The sequence below is a fragment of the Triticum aestivum genome, chromosome 4A (genome assembly GCF_018294505.1).
Source record: "Triticum aestivum cultivar Chinese Spring chromosome 4A, IWGSC CS RefSeq v2.1, whole genome shotgun sequence".
NCBI lineage: Eukaryota > Viridiplantae > Streptophyta > Magnoliopsida > Poales > Poaceae > Triticum > Triticum aestivum.
In genome coordinates this window covers 689,978,184-689,999,061 of record NC_057803.1, presented here as the reverse complement: position 1 = coordinate 689,999,061, position 20,878 = coordinate 689,978,184, and the positions used below count along the sequence as shown (strand labels likewise).

General features: G+C 44.5%; 2 protein-coding genes and 1 pseudogene across 2 annotated transcripts; 1 reads left to right on the top strand and 2 right to left on the bottom strand.

The window, feature by feature from the left end:
* Nucleotides 1-311: 311 nt before the first annotated feature.
* LOC123084285 (probable inorganic phosphate transporter 1-4) lies at nucleotides 312-2,845 on the bottom strand (annotated as a pseudogene).
* Nucleotides 2,846-13,505: 10,660 nt separating this feature from the next.
* On the bottom strand, nucleotides 13,506-15,305 carry LOC123083162 (putative inorganic phosphate transporter 1-13). Its single transcript, XM_044505282.1, has 2 exons — nucleotides 14,676-15,305; nucleotides 13,506-14,546 (listed from the first exon to the last, which is right to left on the bottom strand). The coding sequence occupies exons 1-2, from the start codon at nucleotides 15,303-15,305 to the stop codon at nucleotides 13,506-13,508; spliced, it is 1,671 nt and encodes a 556-aa protein (XP_044361217.1).
* A 3,284-nt stretch (nucleotides 15,306-18,589) lies between these two features.
* LOC123083160 (GDSL esterase/lipase At1g29660-like) lies at nucleotides 18,590-20,556 on the top strand. The gene is made up of 5 exons (XM_044505281.1): nucleotides 18,590-18,924; nucleotides 19,015-19,200; nucleotides 19,342-19,454; nucleotides 19,526-20,000; nucleotides 20,194-20,556. The coding sequence occupies exons 1-5, from the start codon at nucleotides 18,630-18,632 to the stop codon at nucleotides 20,391-20,393; spliced, it is 1,269 nt and encodes a 422-aa protein (XP_044361216.1). The 5' UTR covers nucleotides 18,590-18,629; the 3' UTR covers nucleotides 20,394-20,556.
* Nucleotides 20,557-20,878: the final 322 nt, after the last annotated feature.

Below are 20,878 nucleotides of genomic sequence, written 5' to 3'. Positions count from 1 at the left end.
ATTAATCTAAATATTTATACTCCGCACAACCAAATCTTATGAAAGTATATTGCAACAAATTCCCGCTGCAATGTGTGGTATATAAATGGGGTAATTGCTATAAAAACTGCTATGAGATGGGGTCAAACTAAAATTTTCTATATTATTCACTATGCCTAGGTTTAGTTGTGTTACTGCCCCTTCGTTTGGAGTCTAACACATCTCATGTCAGAGTGAACATTCTATATAACCAAACATCTCGTAGATACAAGTTCTTAATGGTTGAATAATTTGAAGACACTAAGATTAGCACCGGGAATGGACAGTACTGGTTACGAAATTTCCACGATGTGGATGAACTCAGCTTCATCAACCATTGCAGATTCTTCAGGTGGTTCGCTTTCTTCCTCCATTTCTCCGGTGATATCCTCGGGTGACATCCGTTTGCACTACGGAAATTCAAGAGTGAACATAACTCCAACTAGGTTGCAGCCTGCCAGCAGAAGCAGAGAACTCCGGATGCTCGTATGAGAATAATGGAACCAGAGAACACCGATGATGGTACCACACTTTCCCCCCACAGCCGATATGTCGTTGCACGTTGACCACGGCCGCGTCGAGAATATCTCCGTGGGCAGGATGAAGGTGGTGGAGTTGGGGCCAAAGTTTGTGAAGAAGAGGATCAATGCATACGTGACGGCGAAGACTGCGTGCATACCGAGCTTGGACTAGAACTTTTAGAGCCCGGCAAGCCCGATCATGAAGATGGTCATCATGGTGAACCCCATGAGCAAGATCTTCATGCGGCCGATGAAGTCGACGAAGAGGATGGTGAGGAAGTACCCTGGCAGGGAACCGCCGACAACGATGATGGCCTGTGTGTGGGCTATCTTGTAGTTCTGCTCCAGAGGGCTCATGTCGGCCGCGTATCCAAACCAGCCAATGCCGGTGAATATGTACTTCATGAAGAGATTGAGGGAGTAGAAGACGACGTCGAGGATGAACCAGCATAGGGTGGTGTCGAGGAGCTGCCAGCCATGCTTGTGGAGGAACACCACATAAAAGAGGCCGAACTCATCCTGCCTGACGACGGCGTCCACATATGCATCTGATACGATGTCGATCACGTGGATCGTGGCCATGTGGGACGCCGCTAGCTTGAGGTTCTTGGCGATAAGCATGGTGAAGCACACCGTCTCGGACATCTTGATACGCCAGTAGTAGGTGAGGAGGACAGGAAAGGCGCCAAGCATGAGCACGATGTGCCACATGTAGTCCGCTTGCCAAAGCTGGTGAGTCTCGTACGCGGCCGTGTTCTTGAATCTCGCAGAGAGCACCCTTTATGCAGAGCAAGTATAATAAGGTATAGGATCAAGGAAAAAAAATAGCGCCCGATACAAAATAGTGCCTACCCTTAAATTACACTATTAGCATGAAATAGCGTGCTATTAGCAAGACATTGTATACTGGTTTATTTATTGGGACAATTATCTACACGCTGGAGTAACGTTTCGTTATCTCTTTAGCCTTCCTCCGAAACAATTTCATATCGATGATTTCAGCTGCCACCCAAGAAGAAAAATATTGCTCCAGGTGATTATGATTCACTGTTTATTTTAGCGGTGTTTATGTTTCGTCACATGTAAAAGTGATTTGGTGTCTTCCATAGAGCTGCTGAATTTGGTCTTCTAATAGCTGATACATGCATCATTTATTATCTTTTGTGACCTATTTAAGATTTAGTCTCCAATATATTAGAGCTACACCTTTGTGTATATGATATTAATAGTTGCTTCCTTTATCGGAGTTGGTCCAAAAAAATGTGTAGACCATGATTATTTCTTTCTAGAATGGGAAGGTAAATGGAAGAGGAATAGTACATCTCTCGATTGCACGGTTCATGGCAAATCCGTGGCACAGTTATGTGTTTGCTGATGTTTGAACAATCAATGATTTGGTACAACTTCTATTGTTACTTTTGTAGAATATATGGTTAGCCAAAAAAATCTTATATTTTGAGAGAGAGGGAGTAGTTGCGGGGTTAATATTCCTACACCGTCTGGAGACCATTTACTCTTGAAACAGCCTCTTGACCTGCTTTATATATAAAAGGAACAACACCCAAGTTACACGGCGAAACAATACAATATGGTGAGGTAGCCCAATGAAACAGCAGACCCCAAAATACCGGGCCAACACAATCGCACAATGTAGAACTATTTAGGAAGCTCCTGATTCTCTTCGTTGAAATCGGTTAGCGAGGAGTGGTCTCTGCAAAGGTTGTCTCTGTGTATGCCACCACATTTATGAAAAAAAAATCAGATGTTGGGTTCCAGGTGCTGGAATTTTATCTATTTTGGGTCTAGCCCAATAGCAGTTTCAGAAATTCCTATAAATCCTAGAGGCCCACGCAGCCCATTCGTGCAAGGCAAGAGGTGGAACTAAAGTTTAGTCCCACCTTGCTAGTTTAGAGGGAGTTGGACCTCTTTATAAGGGAGGCTCCTTCCCCACTTGTATGAGCATGAGAACAAGAGGGACATCCACGCGCGCTCCTCCTCCGCCGCCCGCCCCGCCGCGCCGCGCCGATGTCTAAATTTTTGCCACGCACGACGGGTATACGAACGGTCACACGGGAGCTGAAACGTTTTTGCTGTAGTGGAGCCTGAATACGAACGGCGCACCTCTTCGCGTGCTGCCTGCTCGTTTCGTCTCCCTCCGTTGCTTCACCTCCCGGCGCAGCCTGTTCGCGTCCTTCTCTTGTGCCTATATAAGAGAGGTCGCTCCTCTCCAGAGAGACACAGCAGAACTACTTCCTCATCTCGCCACCGGTTCCTCAGCACTGCGCTGCTACTACGATCTTCCCCATCCCGGCTTGCGGCGTGCACCACAGGTTGGGACAGTAGGCCTCCGAAACCGCACCTTTTGAGTCCTGTACGGGAGAAGGGTGATAAGGTTTTTGGGGAGCGCTCTGCGCGACTACTGACTTCTTCATCACGGACGCCCCGGACTCCGACGACTACTTCCCCGACGACGACTTCTTCCCCGACGTCCACGACCTCCTCGACGACATGGCTGTCGAGGACACCGACCCCAAGTCCAGCGCTTCTGCTGCTGCTGCTGCCTCGTACGTGTTCGTCTCCTTTCTATTAGAGGTTCTGCTACAGTTCCTTGTTCTAGTGTTTGCCCTGGATATGTTAGACTCTATTTCATATATGCAACTTGCTATACTGTCTGCCCAATATATGTTTAGTTACGGTTCATATATGAAGATGTTGTTTACCTTCCCTTTGTCAAATCACATGGCCTGTTTTATCACTACTACACTAGTCATGCTTTATCTAGTATTTCTGTTAATAAAATCGCTCAGTAAATTGCTCATATTTCCAACAATCCAAAAACCTTATAACAGGCAATTTACCCCGAGTGGTTTTGCTGCTTCCATGAGACCTCCTATGTTTGAGGGTATCCACTATAAGAGGTGGCGCGTGAGAGCAGTCTTATAGTTTCAGACCATGAGCTGCTATGACGCCACTCTTGGCAAACCTGAAGGAGAGCAAGATGCCCAACAGGCACAAGCTTTTCAGAAAATGAATACCTTGTTTAAGGCTGCTCTCTTGAGTGTTCTTGGTGAGAACATAGTTGATGCTTATGCGTCAATTGACAATGGAAAAGATATGTGGGACTCACTCGAGGCCAAGTTTGGGGTCTCGAATGCCGGCACTGAGCTGTACATCATGGAGCAATTCTATGATTACAGGATGACTGAAGAGCGCTCTGTGGTTGAGCAGGCTCATGAGATACAGTCATTTGCTAGAGAACTTGAGCACTTCAATTGCATGCTACCGAACAAGTTTGTTGCCGGGGGTATCATCACTAAGCTTCCTCCTTCATGGAGGAACTTTGCTACCTTACTAAAGCATAAGAGACAGGAGTTTTCCGTTCCAGATCTCATTGGTACTCTTGATGTGGAAGAAAAGGAGAGAGCAAAGGACATACGTGCTCGAGGTACTGAGGGAGGATCTAGTGCCAATCTGGTACAGAAGAAAAACTTCCAGTCCCACAAGTTTAAGAACAAGGGCAAGCTTGATGGTAAAGCAAAGTTTGATGGGAAGAACAAGGCTGTGCAGCACACGAACTTCAAGAAGAAGAATGACAAGAAGAAAGGTGTCTGTCATGTGTGTGGAGATCCTGATCATTGGGCTCCTAGTTGCCCCAATCGCTATGACAAGCGTCATCCTGGGAAAGGCGGCAAGACCGCTAATGTTGTCATTGGAGACACTGACATGAAGGATGCTGGGTATGGTATATTTCCCACTATTCTTTCAGTATGTCATTCTCCTGATTGGTTGATTGACACGGGTGCTAATGTGCATGTATGAGGTGATATTTCCATGTTTTCATCTTATCAGACCGCAGGGACTTCAACCGTGCTGATGGGCAACGGTTCAAGTGCTTCTGTTCGTGGTGTTGGCACGGTCGATCTGAAGTTTACTTCGAGGAAAATCGTGCGGCTGAAGAACGTGCATTATGTCCCCTCCGTCAATAAAAATCTTGTTAGCAGATCTCTTCTGTGTAGAGATGGCTATAAGCTTGTCTTTGAGTCGAATAAATTTGTAATATCCAAGTATGGAACCTTTGTTGGTAAAGGCTATGAGTCAGGAGGTCTGTTTCGTTTATCCTTAACAGACGTTTGCAATAAAGTTGTTAATCATATTTGCAACAATAGTGAATCAAATGTGTGGCATTCACGTCTTTGTCATGTTAACTTTGGTTGCATGTCACGACTAGCGAAGTTGAACTTAATCCCTAGTTTCACCACTGTCAAGGGATCTAAGTGTCAAGTGTGTGTGCAAGCTAAGCAACCTCGTAAGTCTCACGTGACTGCGGAGACGAGAAATCTTGCACCACTAGAACTTATACATTCAGATCAATGTGAAATGAATGGTGTTTTGACAAAAGGTGGAAAGAAATATTTTATGACATTAATTGACGACTCCACTAGATACTGCCGTGTGTATCTTCTGAAATCTAAGGATGAGGCTTTGAACTTTTTCAAGATCTATAAAGCTGAAGTGGAAAACCAACTTGATCAGAAAATCAAGAGGCTTAGGTCCGACCGTGGTGGAGAGTATTTTTCCAATGAATTTGATGATTTTTGTGCGGAACATGGTATAATCCATGAGAGGACGCCTCCCTACTCACCTCAGTCAAATGGGGTGGCCGAAAGAAAGAACCATACTCTAACTGATTTGGTTAACGCCATGTTAGACACATCGGGTCTCTCCAAGGCATGGTGGGGGGAGGCGATATTGACTGCATGTCATGTCCTAAACCTAGTTCCCACAAAGAACAAAGAGATAACTCCATTCGAGGAATGGGAGAAGAAAAGGTTAAAACTCTCTTATCTGCGAACATGGGGCTGTTTGGCGAAAGTCAATGTACCAATTCCAAAGAAGCGGAAGCTGGGACCAAAAACTGTGGATTGTGTTTTCCTGGGATATGCTTTTCATAGCATTGGCTATAGATTCTTGGTTGTAAAATCTGAGGGACCTGACATGCATGTCGGTACGATCATGGAGTCGAATGATGCGACTTTCTTTGAAGATATCTTTCCCATGAAGGATATGGCTACCTCATCTAATCATGAGATGCCTAGTTCATCGAATCAGGAACCAGTTACAATTACTGAACCTGCCATTTCGATGAAACACTTTGAAAGTCCTATGGAGGAGCACAATGAAGTTCCTACTAGGAGCAAGAGACAAAGGACTGCCAATTCTTGTGGTGATGATTTTCTTGTGTATCTCATAAATGACACTCCCAGTTCTATTTCGGAGGCCTATGCATCGGAAGATGCTGACTACTGGAAGGAAGCGGTTCATAGCGAGATGGATTCCATCTTGGCGAATGAAACTTGGGAGATAACTGATCGTCCTTATGGGTGCAAACCTATAGGATGCAAATGGGTATTCAAGAAGAAGCTTAGGCCTGATGGTACTATCGAAAAGTACAAGGCTCGGCTCGTGGCAAAGGGTTATACCCAAAAGGAAGGTGAAGACTTCTTTGATACTTACTAACCTGAGGCTCGACTGACCACTATTCGAGTTCTACTTTCACTAGCTGACTCACATGGTCTTCTCATTCATCAAATGGATGTTAAGACTGCTTTCCTAAATGGAGAGTTGGATGAGGAAATTTATATGGAACAACCAGATGGGTTTGTAATAGATGGCCAGGAAGGGAAAGTGTGCAAGTTGCTGAAGTCTTTGTATGGACTCAATCAAGCACCCAAACAGTGGCATGAGAAGTTCGAAAGAACTTTAACAGATGCAGGCTTTGTTGTGAACGAAGTTGACAAATGTGTGTACTATCGCCATGGTGGGGGCGAGGGAGTTATGCTTTGCTTGTATGTTGATGACATACTGATTTTCGGAACAAATCTGAATGTTATTAAGGAGGTCAAGGATTTCCCATCTCGCTGTTTTGAGATGAAGGATTTAGGAGTGGCTGATGTCATTCTGAACATCAAGTTGTTGAGAGATGATGATGGTGGGAATACATTGCTTCAATCTCACTATGTGGAAAAGATCTTGAGTCGCTTTGGCTATAGTGACTGCAACCCCTCTCCAACACCATATGATGCTAGCGTGCTGCTTCGAAAGAATCGAAGAATTGCTAGAGATCAATTGAAGTATTCTTAGATTATTGGCTCGCTTATGTACTTAGCAAGTGCTACAAGACCTGACATCTCTTTTGCTGTTAGCAAACTGAGTTGGTTTGTTTCAAAACCAGGAGATGTGCATTGGAAAGCTCTAGAGAGAGTTTTGCGTTATTTGAAAGGCACTACGAATTATGGAATTCACTACACTGGGCATCCAAAGGTGCTTGAAGGGTATAGTGACTCAAATTGGATCTCAGATGCTGATGAGATAAAGGCCACGAGCAGTTATGTATTCACTCATGGAGGTGGCGCTGTTTCTTGGAAGTCTTGCAAGCAGACCATCTTAACGAGGTCAACAATGGAAGCAGAACTCACAGCACTAGATACAGCTACGGTCGAAGCAGATTGGCTTCGCCGGCTCTTGAATGACTTGCCGGTAGTTGAGAAACCTATACCGGGTATCCTTATGAACTGTGACAATCAAACTATGATCACTAAAGTGAGCAGCTCAAAGGATAACATGAAGTCATCAAGACACGTTCAGAGAAGGTTAAAGTCTGTCAGAAAAATGAAAAACTCTGGAGTTATTGCATTGGATTATATCCAAACGTCTAAATATCTGGCAGATCCTTTTACTAAGGGTCTATCACGTAATGTGATAGATAATGCATCCAGGGAGATGGGTATGAGACCCACAATAAGAGTTATTCACAGTGGTAACCTATTCTTTGTGATCGGAGATCCCGTGAATTAGATGTGGAAGACAAGCTGTTGGTCAACTGGGAGGAGAGTATCCCTACTGTTAAAATACCACTCCATGAAGATGCAATACTCTCCTAATCTGCATGGCAGGTTGATGTATATCTTAATGTGTTCTAAGTGGCTTTTTGAAGAAGAGATGTTGTCCTGCAGAGCATCTTTTGAAGAACGCACCTATATGAGTCTGATTGTTAAACGTCGCAATCTATGAGAGTAGGGTTCTCTCTAGTAAACTCATGAAAGGTCACGGAGTATGATGCATAAGCTCCACCCGTGAGGAAGACCCACGGTAGCCACATATTGGTCAAGGCTTTATGTGAAACTAGATTCGCAGAAAACTTGCAGTTCAAGGCCCAGTCCACTGTTCAAGTTGCCAACTAGTGTAGCATAGGGTTCTAGGTGGAAGTTCAACTTAACAGTCTCCACTGCAGTACCAGTATATAAAACAGTGTTTTGGAAGCAAAGACAAATTTTGTGTGCCTCTGGGATCTGGTGGGGGATTGCTGGAATTTTGTCTATTTTAGGCCTAGACCAATAGCAGTTTCAGAAATTCCTATAAATCCTAGAGGCCCACACAGCCCATTCGTGCAAGGCAAGAGGTGGAACTAAAGTTTAGTCCCAGCTTGCTAGTTTAGAGGGAGTTGGACCTCTTTATAAGGGAGGCTCCTTCCCCACTTGTATGAGCATGAGAACAAGAGGGAAATCCACGCGCGCTCCTCCTCCGCCTGAATAAGAACGGCGCACCTCTTCATGTGATGCCTGTTCGTTTCGTCTGCCTCCGTTGCTTCACCTCCCGGCGCAGCCTATTCGCGTCCTTCTCTTGTGCCTATATAAGAGAGGTCGCTCCTCTCCAGAGAGACACACCAGAACTACTTCCTCCTCTCGCCACCGGTTCCTCAGCACTGCACTGCTACTACGATCTTCCCCATCCCGGCTTGCGGCGTGCACCGCAGGTTGGGACAGTAGGCCTCCGAAACCGCACATTTTGAGTCCTGTACGGGAGAAGGGTGATAAGGTTTTTGGGGAGCGCTCTGCGCGACTACTGACTTCTTCATCACGGACACACCGGACTCCGACGACTACTTCCCCGACGACGACTTCTTCCCCGACGTCCACGACCTCCTCGACTACATGGCTGGCGAGGACACCGACCCCAAGTCCAGCGCTTCTGCTGCTGCTGCTGCCTCGTACGTGTCCGTCTCCTTTCTATTAGAGGTTCTGCTACAGTTCCTTGTTCTAGTGTTTGCCCTGGATATGTTAGACTCTATTTCATATATGCAACTTGCTATACTGTCTGCATAATATATGTTTAGTTACGGTTCATATATGAAGATGTTGTTTACCTTCCCTTTGTCAAATCACATGGCCTGTTTTATCACTACTACACTAGTCATGCTTTATCTAGTATTTCTGTTAATAAAATCACTCGGTAAATTGCTCATATTTCCAACAGAAGGGACCACTTTTTATTGTAAACAAGATGATACCCCGCGCATTGCTGAGGGAATATATGCTAAAAAATAATAATTTAATACTACTTTAAATAAATGTTCAGATAAGTAAACATTTTTGAGGAACCTATGTTCGAGGAAATAATGAAGCATGAAGCACATATAGTGATATACCTTAAAATCATGTTTAGTAGTAAAACAAGAGTGTCACGTGGCCATACAAAAAATTAGCTACTATAGCTAACATAGTATATTACACTTCGCACTAAATAAAACATTCATTTACCCCCAGCCCTCGTGGTATAGTGGGAGCTGAAAAAATTTCCTCCAAAACTCCATATCTTCAGGACGAGGTTTTTCTTAAGGGGAGTTGTATAAATTTTTACAGCACCAGCCATTTTGCGGGATCTGGAATGGCCTTTTCTTTCGCCCAAAACCGTAAAATAGCGGTTATTTAACAGAATCGGGCCTTTTACGAATCTACTAGAGATGCTCTTAGGTGCACTGCAAAGTAGATTTTGTAGATTTTACTCCCTCCAAGACATTTTAGATCACTTGCAGGGAGTACCTTTTGTCAAACAGTGAGAATGACCATCCTTGATTGTACAAAAACATGCTAGGTTCGTTTGTAATGTTTTTGACTACTACTACCAGACTATCTTCTCTGTACACGTGAATTTTCACGTACACGCTTACTAGTAGTTCAAAAATACCAGTTGAGAGAAGTGTGTCGGACTAGTAGTTCATATTCACCAGGTTTTTGGGTTGGACGTTTTAAGGATATAAGAGTTACCCCTTAAATGTTTGGGTGAGATATTTGGAGGCCATGTTGTTGCTGAAGTTTTTTAGTGTTCCGTCCTCAAATTCATGGGATTTCCTAATGCAACTGCAGTGATGTGCACATGGTGGGTGGCTAGCTTTACAATGCCGTTGAGGCATATCAAATATACTTATTTTTAGTATATAATGTTTCCTCAAGAAGTATCCTAGGCATCAAATTTGATTCAATACGGGCGATTTTGTAACGATCATTTTTTTTGTTAATATGCCCATTAAGTATATGTTAGCATGGATTTATATTTAAAAAAGTTTACATCACCAAATATTACACAATTTCTGTTAAAAATGCGTCTATGCACTATACTTTTTCCCTAGACGATGTACATTGATTAGTGTTTTTTTAATAATTCATAGTTGATGCTTTTAGCACAATTTATAACTGATAATTTGTGCTTTTTGTAGTAAAATAATGTTTTCGTACTTGAATGATTAATTAGGCTTTTAGTCCAACAGGCTCACGTAGATGCACACAACATTCCGGAATCTCTAGGACTCCACAGTCCACATGTTCACACAGAGGCAGGCCTTGCCCGATCCCCTTCATCTCATTTCTCCTTTCCTTCCTTTTTGCGTTGACTCCCGTGTTGCCGCCCCCGGCTGATGTCCAGCTACTCATAGAGAAAAGACAACCTCCTTTTCTCCATTGACTGCCTGATTGATGCCGCCGGCTGATGTCCATCTACGCAAAGAGCAACATCGGTGTTATTGTTGAGTCATTGTGGGAATGTATCTCATGTCTCGTAGCCATATTGGATCCGGACTGAGTTCATCCTCCATAAGACACATCCATATTATTGAAAATCAGGGCCGGCCGACACGTCATATTCGTCCTCCATAGCGGTTGCCATCTTCCTCTTGCAGGTCCAACTTTTTTCCCTTTCCTGTTCATGTCATATTTACCCCTTCTTATCCTTTTCCTATGTTTGTATTGTTGAACAGATGTAACTAAAGTAGTGTAAATATTAATTTGATTACGCCTATCCAATTTATTCGTGCTTGTGATGGCATTCACAGTTGCCGCCCATACCCCTATTCACATTCAGGCTCTAAACTATATGTAATGAGCCTCAAATATCAGATAATATTGAGCATCAATGTTAGGTATGAATGAGTTATTCCATCAAATGCCGATGCACGCTTCCATTACTTATGCATATCAATAAACCATATCCATCCTGCCATGTCATGTTTTTTTTGACATCCTGCCATCTCATGTTAGCATTGATATGTTAGTTATTATATTGAAGATAGTTTGTAGTATACAAATTTTTTATGTACTTATTCTTGTCTAATAAAAGGTCAATAGCAACATATTTGTTGAAGAAGAACTATAATAAAAGTGTTTTTATGTGCCTTTTAAAGATTTATTTATATAATATTACCCTTGGTCAACACCTTTATTGCGACTCTTGAGAATGCTACGTATAGTTCTCGACGTGCAAACACAGGTTTAGGTAGAGATAGGTCTAATTTTCTGGTCTGAGGGTCTCATCCCCCTTATTTATTTTTGGCACCGTACGATTGAACTAATAAACTAATTAAGGAAGTGTTGTTAGTGACTAACCTTCCAGTTCATGTTTTTGTACCACCATGTATGATGGCTGCTCTTGATCTTCACTCAATTGACTTATGGCCAAGTTACAAAATGATGGTAGTAAGTTATGTAGATTAAACACAAAGGCCTAGTGTTATATTCTTTATGCGCCCTCCACTTTTTTCTGGTCTTGGGACCGGCATTGGAAGTGTTAGGCCCCCTTACACCATTAATTTTGAACAAACTCCCAGAGACCGATTAAGCTTTTTTTATGGAAAAGATATAGTAGTAGCTTTTAACGTGAGATTTGGTATCTTTTTGTTTTTCTCTTTTGTTTTGGGACAGCCGCTACGTGAAATCAGGGACACAGGGGACGATCACTACGTGCGTTTTTGTTTTCTGAGGGACTGCTACTGCGATCTTTATTCTAGGAACCATAAAGGAAGGTGAGATCCGTTAGTAGTTTTTTTTACAGGAAATGCAGCTAGAAAAAGATACATAAGTTGTAGTAGCTTTTTTAAGGGAAAGATATAGTAGTAGCTTTTTTGTACGTGAAAAGTAGTATCTTTTTTTAATCAGTTTTTGTTTTGGTTAAGGGACATGAGATCTAAACATGAGATCTAGTGGGTTTTTTTTCTTTAACCAAATGTTTCTTATTATTGTGGTAATTTCTAGCTTATTTATCTAAGATGTGTACATAGGTGTGATCGCTCTTTTTATGGAAAAGATATAGTAGTAGCTTTTTACGTGAGATTTGGTATCTATTTGTTTTTCTCTTTTGTTTTGGGACAGCCGCCACGTGAAATCAGGGAGGCAGGGACGATCACTATGTGTGTTTTTGTTTTCTGAGGGACTGCTGCTGCGATCTTTATTCTAGGAACCATAAAGAAAGGTGAGATCCGTTAGTAGTTTTTTTGTACAGGAAATGCAGCTAAAAAGGATAAATAAGTTGTTGTAGCTTTTTTAAAGGAAATATATAGTAGTAGCTTTTTTGTACGTGACAAGTAGTAGTTTCTTTTTTTAGAATCAGTTTTTTGTTTTGTTTTAAGGGACATGAGATCCAAACATGAGATGTGGTAGTTTTTCTTTTTCTTTTATAGGACGTGAGATCTAGTAGTTTTTTTTCTTTCAACCAAATGTTTCTAATTATTGTGGTAATTTCCAGCTTATTTATCTAAGATATGTACATAGGTGAGATATTCTTTTTTTTCTTTTAGTTTTATTCAAAGAGAAATGCAGATAGATATAAAGAGAAATGCAAAGAGAAAAAAATGTTTATGCCCTAGAAAATAAAAAATGTTTTCACAAAATGTTTATAAAGTTGAAAAATGTTCTTAAATTTAAAAAAATGTTTGTGTTTTCAAATAATTCTCACAAACTTGAAGAAGTGTTCGCATTTTTAGAAAATATTCTGAAATTTTAAAAATTGTTCAAGTTTCCAAGAAAATGTTCGCAAACTTTGAAAAATTGTTCGCACTTTCAGAAAAATTTCGCAAACTTTAAAAAATTGTTCGCACTTTCAGAAAATGTTCACGATTCTGAAAAAATGTTCATAGGGCTTTAGGACAGACTCCAAAGTTGACTATTGAATCTCAGTATGTATGGCCAAGGCTCACTCATTCAACCAGCAAGAAAAGCGAGTCTTGAACGAAGGAAGAATAGTTGCACGATCCTGGGTACGGTATGATCTAAATTTGAAAAAATGTTCGCGTTTCAATAAGAAGTTCAAATTTTGAAAAACATTTTGGATTTTTAAAACTATTCTTGTTTCAAAAAACATTTTAGAAATTGAAAAAACATATTAGCTACAATACCCCCTCGGTCGGTTCACTGCAGTGTCCCGCCCGGTTTGTACAGTGGTGGTTTGGTCTGCTACAGTAAATCGATTCTTGTTGATAAGAAACTGTGCTACATATGTATCACCAAATCTGGTTGGTTCTAGTGGCTAACAACGTGCTCACAACCTCCCTGGTCCTGGGTTCAATATCTTGTAGGCTCATAGGGATTACTTGTCGCTGCTCTAGTACAATTCTGTAATACAGTTGTACTGAACCAGCGAAAAGTAATATGGATAGGAGTAAAGGACGGGATAAAACTGAAAGTTGCTCTACTATTTGCTATGCCTAGATTTAGTTTTGTTATTGCCACTTCGTTTGGAGTCTATCCCATCCCATGTCACATTGAAGACTATATAATCCAAACATTTCAAAGATACAAGTTTCCAATGTTTGAGTAACTTTGAGAAGACACTAAAATCAGCAACCGGGATGAATGGTACTGGTTACAAAATTTCCACGCTGTGGATGAACTCAACTTCAGCAATCGTTGCAGATTCTTGAGATGGTTCACTTTCTTCCTCCATTTCTCCGGTGATATCCTCGAGTGACATCCCTTTGGATTCCGGCAAGGCAAGAGTGAACATGACTCCAACCAGGTTGCACCCTGCTAGAAGAAGGAGAGAGCTCCGGATGCTCGTATGAGAATACTGGAACCAGAGAACACCGATGATGGCACCACACTTACCCCCGGCAGCCGATATACCGTTGCATGTCGACCGCAGCCGCGTCGGGAATATCTCGGTGGGTAGGATGAAGGTGGTGGAGTTAGGGCCAAAGTTTGCGAAGAAGAGGATCAATGCATACATGATGGCGAAGCCTGCATGCATGCTGGGTTTGGACCAGAACTTGTAGGGCGCGGCGAGCCCGATCATGAAGATGGTCATCATGGTAAACCCCATGAGCTGGATCTTGATGCGGCCGATGCAGTCAACGAAGAGGACAGTGAGGAAGTACCCTGGTAGGGAACCGCCGACCACGATGATGGCCTGCGTGCGGGCTATCTTGTAGGTCTGCTCGAGAGGGCTCATCTCAGCCGCGTCTCCAAACCAGCCGATGCCGCTGAAGATGTCCTTCATGAAGAGGTTGAGGGAGTAGAAGACGACGTCGAGGACGAACCAGCACACGGTGGTTCCGAGGAGCTGGCGGCCATGCTTGTGAAGGAACTCCATGGAGAAGAGGCCAAACTCGTCCTGCTTAACGACGGCCTCCGCTTCCATGTCGGACACGAAGTCGATGTCGAGGACCGCGGCCATGTCAGACGCCGCTAGCTTGAGGTTCTTGGCGATGAGCGCGGTGTAGCGCGCCGTCTCGGGCATCTTCATGCGCCAGTAGTAGGTGAGCAGGGCAGGAACGGCGCCGAGCATAAGTACAATGCGCCACACGTAGTCTGCTTGCCCGAGCTGGTCAGAATCGTACGCGGCCGTGTTCTTGAAGCTCGCAGAGAGCACCAGAACAACAGCCCCAGCAGCCAGGTTCCCAAGACCCTTTATGCAGAGCAAGCATAATAAGATAAGGATTGAAAGTTACACGAGAGAAAAGAGAAGCGGGCTGTAGATTAGAAATGAGATACGGCACAGGCTCCAAAAAATATTGTGATAGTTTTACTTACACACCTGCATAGCGAAGACTGCTGCTATGAAGGCTCCGCGAGTCCTTTTGTTGGCATACTCAGACATGATGGTGGCCGAAAGCGGGTAGTCGCCGCCGATGCCGAAGCCGAGCCAGAAGCGGAAGAAGCACAACGTGGCCACGACGCACTTGGGCTTGTTGTGGAAGGAGAGGCCGGACGCGAGCGAGCACACCACCATGAGCTTGAGCGTGACGCCGTAGATCAGCTTCCGCCCCATCCTGTCGCCGAGCCAGCCGAAGAAGAGCTGCCCCAGGACCGTGCCGCAGAGCGCCACGCCGCTGACGGCGCCGGCGACGTTACGGGGGAGCCTGCCGTCCGCCGAGTGGTAGTAGATGCGGCCCAGGAGGTCGGCGATGAGGGAGACCGAGAACAGGTCGTAGGCGTCCGTGAAGAAGCCCATGCCGGCGATGACGATGGTGGTGAAGTGGTACATCTGCGTCCCGGCGACGTCGAGGGCCTCGAGCACCTTGACCTGCTTGCGAGCCCGCCGCGTCTCGCATTTCACCGACGTCACCGCGTCCAGCACGCGGTACAGCAAGGCGCTCCCGGCGCCATGGAGGTGGCAGAAGAGGGAGCTGCACCCGTGCCTCCTCGCAGGCCAGGTCGTGAACATTGTGCGTGGTAGTCTCTGGGGAAAAAAATCCCTTGGAAAACCCAGTGCTTCATCTTTGCCATATATAGAACGTAGTGATTTTTGCCATGTATACAGCTGGACGAATGTCCCGTGGAATATGATTACGATGGCGCCCCCAGCCGCATAACATCCACCTTACATTCTCCGAAGAACACATGAAATTGACAATTTTGCTGACGAACTTGCTTAGCCCTACGCTTTTGCTTAAAAAGGATGGCGGCAACAGAATGAAGACGACTACTACAGTTGTTCCGCATCGAGACAAAAGGGCGGAAACAACAAGATCAGGGTATCTGATTAGTCATTCTTGATAAAGGTTGATTTTATTCGATGGGATACAAACACAATTAGAATGAACCCAGTCTTTGCATAATTAGGATGCACACAAGCAACACTAACGCGTGTGCGCACACACAAAGAATTTAGCCGGCAAAGAGCAAAGTTATACAAGACCAAAACTCTATCTAGGTGGAGGAAAGTGAAAAGGAAAAAAAAATCTAAGAAGCAATCGAAACAGTGATTGATGAACTACAACATCGACCATCCACACCAACCATTTCATGAGATCACAAAAACATCGAGAAAAGGTTCTCCAACAGAAAGCCTATGGGAAGGAAATGGCAGTCAAGCGCCGATGTCACTGGATCTAAGCACGAAAGCTCAAAACCTGGGCTTTCACCCTGAAGATAAGGTTGAGCAAATCCGAGCAGTGCTTTCAACAAGGTAACGACCCAAAATTCCCTTAGGTTCAAACCTTGGGTTTTCACCCGAAGCTCGAGGCCGAGTAGTACTCGAGAAGCATTACCAAATCAAAGTCATCATGTGTTGTCGCCACCATGTTCAATGATCTGAGCAGTTACATGTATAGCAAAGTCTTGACGTGAGATGCCATGCATGTGAAGACCATACCCACACAAGCATACAGTCAAACCGCAACAAGTATCGGTGACCACCGAAGGCTCGGAAGGACGAAGGTCTCACCGGCGCGCACATACGAGAAAAATTGGCGAGGGAGTAAGGTCATTGGCACCGCCAAAATCCCAATTGGGGACACTACAACAGTGCGGCACCGTCCTCATGCTCCGCCTTCCTCTTCCTCGAACAAAATTGGTCGGCAAAACATACTCGCCGTTGCTATTGGATATGAATGTCCAAGACACTCCGGCCTGAAGCGATAACCGCCTCATAGTGCAGGACCACTGTGCCATCCACGTGTTCGAGTGGAAGGCCGCCTCGTTGAGATGCAGAATGTCGCCGCTGCCATCCGTGTATCTGCAGACCGGATTGTGGCCACCGACACCTCACCACGAGAGATCGCCTGCCTGGTCGGAAACACCACCGCCACCGCTGCACAACCATATCCTCTAGCTCAAGTCGCCGCTTGTAGATCGCATCTCGTTGGTAAAGGTTACCGGGGCAGAGATCTCCTCGTTGCCGCCATCACTAACTAGTGTCGCGACTTAGCCTGGCCACTGGTATCTAGCAGTGGTGAGAGGAAGAGGGACGGAGTGGTAGGAGGAGGCGGCTGTCAAGCTAGTCAGAATCATGGTTCTAAATCAGATTGGAGCTTTGATGGTAGGATCCATTCTTGTTATTCATTTATATTGCTTAAGTGTATTCTTCCTGTTATGATAGTGTAATTTCCTGTTACAATATTACATTTCGCCCTAGTGAAAACTGAAACAGCTTCTTCACCGAGTGCGACGAGGACTCGGTGCAGGCCAATATCATCTCGACAAATGGTTTGCCGAGTATTCCCTCCGTCGGTTAGTCGGAAGCTTTTCTCTACCGTTGCACATACTCTTGTATTTCCAGGACGGAAGGTGGGTGTAGTTTTTTTCATTCTCAAATAAGATTTATCGATTTTTACCGAGGCAATAAAACCAAAACCATGCAAATATAGACGAGATATGCACCTTCCACCCAGCCACAAATCAAGATCATCAACAAAATTATATTCTGTTGAATTCAATCGCTAAGACGCCCTCCATGGCTACTAGGTAAAATCATACTCCCTCTGTTCCTAAATATCTATACTACTATATAGTGTACGAGTTTTGAATAGGAGCGGGCCATCAATCCTAACCATTTATGTCCTAGATCCAACGGCTGAAAATAGTGGGATTCGCACTGAACAGTGCATGGTTGTTGCATCCATCATGTTCTAGAATGAACCGCCTGATACTTCTCAAGAGATGTGGCCTAAACTGATTTCTCTTGGGCCAGACATGTTGTAGCTTGAGGTTGGCAATGAGTTGAGCCCAAAAAATGGTTTTGAGGGAGAAACATAAAGTAAAGTTAAATTCATTTTTAATTCTTTTCTTTATTAACATTTTTTGCAGGATTCTTTATTAACAAATTATGGGGATTGCATATATTAATTCGTACTTTCTTTATAATATAATTCATTTCAGCATCTATAAATCAAGAATTTTTTGCTTTGAATCAATCAGTAAGTCTATGTTTTTCCCTACCAAAACTCACCCCATAAAGTTAAAACGTGCATTGCACGTGCATACATACTAGTAAGTCTTTGTAGAGATTTCACTATGAACTACATACGAATATATATAGATGCATTTTAAGTGTAGATTCATTCATTTTGCTCCGTATGTAGTCCACCTAGTGAAATCTCTACAAAGACTTACATTTAGGAAAGGAGGGAGTAGTTATGTTCAAAAAATTAAAATACAAAAATTGCGCGCTCTGACTTTTGAGGTGACCGACTTAGTTTTGAAGATTTCAGATTTCAAGCATGAGCACGTGAGGAGGCATATCTCAAGATTTGACTTGTAAGGCTTTGACTTAGTCTCCTGTATCCCGTAGTTACTAATATGAAGCATGGACGCGTAGGTCTGCCGTCAGCCCGATCACACGCACAGGCTACTCTCTATTTCTTCAGTTCATCCATGGGTTGTTTCCCTCTGCCTGCGCGTACAAGTATCCAGCTGCAGTTGCATTACCTATTGAAGTATATAATTATATATATCCTCACCCCGAGGCACCGGCCTCGACTGCACCGGAGAATCTTATGAGTTGCCGACTTGATCTGTTCTATACTTGTATTCCAAGAGTATCTTGTTGATTAAATCTTGCTTCATACTTGTCGTCGTTCATAAGACAGTTCGGCTACTTACATTGCTGGTCCGGCAATCTGGGTCAACGCTCGCCATTAACCCAGCTTGCTGTGCTGACTATAACCATACTATATAAGGATAACCTTGAGGCCCTCGATCACAACGGCCAGCGGCAGCAGCATACGTTGTCTTTCCGCCGATTAGCTTGGACCTGTTGGCAGCAGCAATGGCGGTGCGCGCGAGTGTGCTCGTGGTGGGCATCCTCTGCCTGCTAGCATTGTCGGCGTCGGCGTCGGCGCAATACCCGTCGTCCCCAAGCTCCCCGGACTCGTATCCATCCCCTGGCTCATACCCATCTCCCGGCTCCCCGGACGGCAACGAGGGGGAGGGGGAGGCCGTCCCTCCCAGGAACGTCACCTGCAAGGACACCGACGGGAAGCGGCCGGGTTGCACGAGCACCTGCCCCGACCGCTGCCCACAGCAGTGCATCGTCCTCTGCCCCGACTGCAAGACATTCTGCCGTAAGTATACTCTTTAATTTTGGATTTTTCCGTGGGGTATCGGGTTTGCGGTGAAATAGTACAATATAATGCACGTGCTGGTGAAAACAGACGATGAGGTAAAGCCGGCGAAGCCCGTGCCTCCACCTGCCATGTTCGTGTTCGGAGACGGGGTGTTGGACGTCGGAAACAACAGATACTTGCCCAAGGTCGAAACGGAGGAGGGGTACCCCCCTCAAGTCTCTCAATCTAGCAGCGGCAGGTTCAGCAACGGAGCCAACTTGGCTGACACCGTTGGTACGTGCGTGCCAAACCCATGATACATCCTTTTTTTTAGAAAAAAGGAGGATAACCCCGGTCTCTCAATTAACACATCATATGCCTACTCATCGATCGATCATCCATGATTGATTGGCTGGTTGGTTTTATGGTGTTCAGCAACATCAATCGGCTTCCAGCAGAGCCCTCCAGCTTACATGTCGTTGAACGGTGGGCTCAACATGTGGGGCGCCAACTACGCCTCGGCAGGTTCCGGTATCAAAATCTCCACTGTAAGTCAACCCATTGCACTAAATTTGCATTCGTGCGAAATTACAAACATTTGAAATGAGAGATGCAACAGAACGGAGAACGTTCCATCTCGTTGCCGAAGCAGCTTGAGCACTTCAAGGTGACGAGGTCCCAGATGGAGGCCAAGCTGGGTGGCGACGCGAAATTGCGTGAGCTCCTCTCCAAGTCTTTCTTCCTAATTGGCACCGGTGGCCAGGACCTCGATCCAAGATGGAACGTCGAGTCTGGATATCCACGATCACAGACCGAGCTCCAGGAGCTCATCACTCTTTACGGGGAAGCCATCTCGTCCCTTTATGACATGGGCGCCAGGAAGATGGCCATCGTAAACGTTGGCATCATCGGCTGCAAGCCACCTCCCTACAGGTATGAGTGTGACCAGAGCCTGAAAAAGAACGCCACCGCGTTCGACGCGGCCCTGAAGCCCCTAATGGCTGGCCTCGCGTCCAAGAAGTCGGGTCTCTCCTACTCCATCGGCGACTTCTACGGCTTCACCACCGCCGTCTTTGCCAACCCATCAAATTATGGTACGTAGCACAGTAAACTAGAACTGATACTCTTTCTTCTATTGAAAATTAACCAACCACTAATGCCCTATTTACATAGGACACCCCAATCTGGGAGCAGAATTCCATTATCTACCAATAACGCACATGTCTCCAATGTTCATTTAATTGTGGTTTGTTTCATTGTTTAATTATTATGTTGTATGAGGTGCAGGGCTAGTGAATACCCAGGACTCCTGCAGCGAGTGGAGCTACCCCGACTGGACGTACTGCTACAACCCCGATGGTTACTGGTTCTGGGACCCGGAGTTCATGACAGATAGGGCCGCCAAGCTGACAGCTGCTGCGTTCTACTATGGTCCACCCCAATTTACATTTCCAATTACCTTTAAGGCTCTGCTGGCGAAAAAATAATCTCATCTTGTGGTATTTTAGTAGCATGTATTTGTTTCGGCTCCAAATTGTGCTATTGGAGCAACCCGAATATGCAATAAGTATGCCAGGAAGAATAAAATAGGTCATCTGTCCGACCTTTCTATCTACTAATAAAGATTACTCATTTTTCTTCTTTGTAACATTATCTACAGCCAGAATTAGTTTTGTGCCTTATGCTTCTGACAACGGACCAAGAAAATTATCTTGATGACCGCAAATACATGGTTCGAACCACGGGGGCAATGGTTGAGCATGACTTAGCAGCATTTTCACCTGAGTGATCACTTGGAAATAGCTTACTACTATCGCCCTTCTATAAGGCAAGGTAAATTAAGCTAGCAACATGAAAACAAACTGAAGCAGCAAATTTAGAAACGGGAAATAAAGACAGGACACAAATACTAAGCGAGACTGTGAGTAATAAAACGCTTTAGGCCAACAACTATTTTAACATGCAAAGATAT